A 3,825-nucleotide genomic window follows, 5' to 3' on the forward strand; every position below is an offset into this window, starting at 1 on the left:
TCCGAGGCATGTTGATGTGTCGCTGCTGGCAGTGACGTGTAAAGGAGGAGTTGAGGGGAAAGATGCAAGAGAAAGCCGGAGCCATTGGTTAAGGGGACTGACTTGTGACCTCGTTAATTCCTTGTCTCCTCAGTTTCTACTTCTGCTTCTAAAGACAACAAATTTAAGGAAAGAGGATTAAGACTTTAGCCAACAAAGTTTCAACATCTTTTGAAATAAGCTCTGCATCACATGCCTCAGCCTTTGCCTTAGCAGCCCTACCTCTCTGGAGGTGGTGTATACACACAGGCTGACTAAGTCCTGTGTGACACGCTGCCAGGAGCAGCTGCTACGGGGAGATCCCTTTAGAGAAGTGTCTGGGTTGCTGCACTGCTGTGGATGGGGTTATCATGACAGTGTTTCGGCTCCCTCCTGTCCTTAGCTCAGCTGAGTTTTCCCCAGCCTCAGACTGTTAACCCTCTCCTGTGTTTGGCCATGTCACTTTCTGCACATGTGTTTGCTGGTAACTTGCTCTGTGCTTTATTTCTCCCTATTTCATACAGTTTTTTTGTACTGGCTGTCTTGGATGGAAGGCTTCCAGTGGCAATGTCTTTCCAGAGCATTTGGGGCAGCCTTTCAGCTTCACTTTCCCCTACTGATAGCCTGCTGTGGAGCCAGTGAGTGGGTTTTGTAGCTTGCTGTGATCCTCAAAGGACTACTCTTCCCTAGGAGACATGAACAGGCAGAATTGCACTTACAGGAAAGCATTTGGTGACGGTCCCTGCATAGTGGCATTCCTCAGCTTGTTCCCTGGCCTGAGGGGCAGGGCAGCAAGGAACCTGCCAGGGCTGTGCTGGCTGACAAATCCAGAAATTACATTGCGGTGTGTGCACGTTGGGAGCTCAGTGGCGTCTGCTGCTCCTTGCTGTGCCTCCTTCCTGCAGACTGTGAATTTGCAGCCCAGTGGAAGCATCCGTGCAGGGAACCTCCAAATCCAGGGACTTGCAGGCAGCTACACATCGGTGGTAGCTGCCTCTCTGCAGTGGAGTGCAGTTCCTGGCTGTTGCGCTGGCCGTGTAGCACGGTGTGAAATGGGCATCTCTGCATCCTGCTGGGGTTTGGCTTTGGGGGATGGGAGATTGTCCCCTGGACGTCCTAGTGAAGATGAGGGTGCTTGGGGCAGGGTCTGTGCTGTCCCATAACGATGGCAATCAACAGGCAGGGGACGGGCAGGATTCTTGTGTAGCCTCCTTGTCACTGAAGGGACATAGATGGCCAACGTCAAGATCTTGGTGGTCATTCTGCAAACCGGCAATGACAGCAAACCTTACAAATTCCCATCCCCACAGGCTTGGGTGGGCACCGAATCAGCCCTGCACGTGGGCAGGGTTAGGCCCTTCCTTTCAGGGGCACCTGCAGTTTCCGGCACATGCCTTGAAATAATTCCATCTCCCTGCATGTGTAATTTTGCGTGTCATTGCCCCTAATTGCATGCTTAACACACGCTCTTTTAAAATGCAGCCCTTTTATCAGCAGTAGGTAGTAGCAGGTTTAATAGGGTGTTTGAATTCCTATAAAATTAATCTGTAGCCTTCTGCGATAGGACACGGGCAGGGAGCCATGTGGTTCATATCCAGTGTTGATAAACTTGTTATAGAGGCAGGAAACATTTCTGATTGGAGCAGTGACAAAATAATTTGGAGTGGAGCCATAAAAAGAGTGGATGGTGATGGTTTGAGCACAGCAGAGATTGAAATTGCTGGTGTGTGGAAGCAGCGCTGCCAGCTAACATTGACTTAGTGTCTCTGGAGAACTCTAACAGCAAATGCATTTTATTAATGGCAATATTCTTTTAGGAAATGCTGAGCCTTGCTTCAGGGGTGGAGCTCTCCTATGAGTATGTGGGTTTGGAAATTGGCCAGACCAAGACCTGTTCAGCTTAGCTCGCTGCTGGTCACTGCTCTGGCCTCCGGCTGCAGCAGGCAGGTTACCTAAGGGTATGTTCTGGATAAGACATGATGTGACTTTCCATTTGCAGCTGGAATATCCTTTCTCTTTTAGTGGGGAAAATATATCTATCTATTTTCATTCTGGATTCAGCTATATGGGATAAAATGCTCAGAGACAGCAGGTCACCTCTTTAGCCATTCTTTTGTTGGCTTTCCTTTGAAATGAGTCTCCCAGTACATGAACGTCAGCAGCAGACGCTGCCTTTCTGGGTTCCCAGCTGGGCTCCAGCTCTTACTGCCAGTTCCCCCTGAGGGTGTTATAACACATCCTACATCTCATCTGAAGGAGTTTGCTGCTTTGCTGTCTAGATCTTGGGGCCTTGGCCTGGCCTTGTGGCTGCTTGTGTCCCTGTAGTGCTGTGCTTACTTCCTTGCCTGGGTTTTCTTGACCACGACTGCGCTCTACCATCGCTCACTGCGGCAGCTGCAGGCTGGAGTGGGACTTGTGGAGAGCACTGCTCCAACCAAGTTGTGATCACTGGCATTGGGGTACCAAGCCAGGCTTGAACATCTTTGCTTGTGCTTAGCTGTCTTGTGGGGGTTGATCAGCCTCAAAGGAGGCTCTGGTATGCAGGCAGGTGAGGGGGAGTCCTCACTTCTCGTGGGCAGCTGTGGCAGGTGAAGGAGAGGTTGGGGTCCTTGCTGCATCTTACATGCCTGCTGTTGCTGTCACTTCACCTTCTTCCAGTTGTTCTCTGCTTTAGTCCAGCATGGAAGAAGCAAGGGGTGGCTGCTGGGCACCGTTGGGGGTGGCAGAGATGGTGCAGGTTGTGCTTGCAGACCCAAGGATGTGTGATGGAGAATGTAGTGCACAAGTGTAATGGGAGGTGCTGGTCATCTAACAGGGCTGAATTTCACCTGTTATCTCCAGCCACACTCATGGAGAACCATGATTCCTTCACTGTGAAAAACTGGGATGTCATTGACAAAGGAAAGCAACCCCCACTGCAACGCTGTCTTTTCTTTGCAGGGAGACTGTTGGAAAGGGATTCTCTGGAGCTGAGCTGTAGTGCTGGTCCTGCAAAGGTGATACTGGAGCCAAACCAAGTCGTGGTTTTGGACTGTAACCTGGCCCCTGTTGAGCAGGTGATCAATATCACGTGGAAGAAGAATGGGTTTCCATTAGTGGAGCAGGAACATCTCCATGTGCTTCCAAATGGATCGCTCTTCATCTCATCCCAGGCTGTGACAAAGGACAGTAAACATCCTGAGAGGGCTGGCGCTGAGGGTAATTACTCCTGCGTGTCTCACAGCTCCCTAGGGGCTGTCACCAGTCAAACAGCTGCAGTCAGATTTTCAAGTAAGTGTTGGGGTTTTCTTGTTGATGTTCTTTTTTTCCCCTCTTGGTATTTATACAGACCATCTACCTCCCAGAGAGTTTGAGATAAAGTGTCTATGAAGTGAAATTCTATTAATGATGTGTAGGTGGGATTTGGGATAGTCCACAAATAAGCAGTGGTGTCTTTCTGTTATCCCACTGCTAACATCCTGTGTAACTCTCCCAGGTAAGTGCCATCAGCCATGAATTAAAAACAGGACTCTTGTCACTCTTCAAAAGACAGTGCTTGTTTTTGCAGAGAACTTGACACTTCACAGCCCTGAGTGCAGCACCCTCTGCCTGGGGAGGTGGCTGTGGAGGTATGGCTATGACAGCTCTGGTTCTCCTGGCCAAGGCTATGATGGGCTTGTTGCCCCAGTGTCATAGATTAGGAGCACTGCCCTAAATCTGTGTGAGCACTGGCTGAAGCTAAGGGGCTGGGTGATGGGGAAGTGGTTGGGAGAAAGCACCCATTGTGTTTCCTCTGCATGAGTCACCTCTGGATGGTGTGTGCAGGAA

The 3,825-nt window shown here is 50.1% G+C and overlaps 1 protein-coding gene across 1 annotated transcript in view; it reads left to right on the top strand.

Annotated features, from left to right (window-relative positions):
* Nucleotides 1–2,556: 2,556 nt before the first annotated feature.
* Nucleotides 2,557–3,825, top strand: part of IGDCC4 (immunoglobulin superfamily, DCC subclass, member 4) — a 67,715-nt gene continuing 66,446 nt past the window's right edge. Inside the window, exons 1-2 of the mRNA XM_009321528.1 lie at nt 2,557–2,566; nt 2,959–3,288. Of these exons, the coding sequence (XP_009319803.1) occupies nt 2,557–2,566; nt 2,959–3,288 (340 nt within the window). The remainder of the gene's footprint in view (nt 2,567–2,958; nt 3,289–3,825) is intronic.

The sequence above is a fragment of the Pygoscelis adeliae genome, unplaced genomic scaffold (assembly GCF_000699105.1).
Source record: "Pygoscelis adeliae isolate BGI_AS28 unplaced genomic scaffold, ASM69910v1 Scaffold13, whole genome shotgun sequence".
Taxonomy (NCBI): Eukaryota; Metazoa; Chordata; class Aves; order Sphenisciformes; family Spheniscidae; genus Pygoscelis; species Pygoscelis adeliae.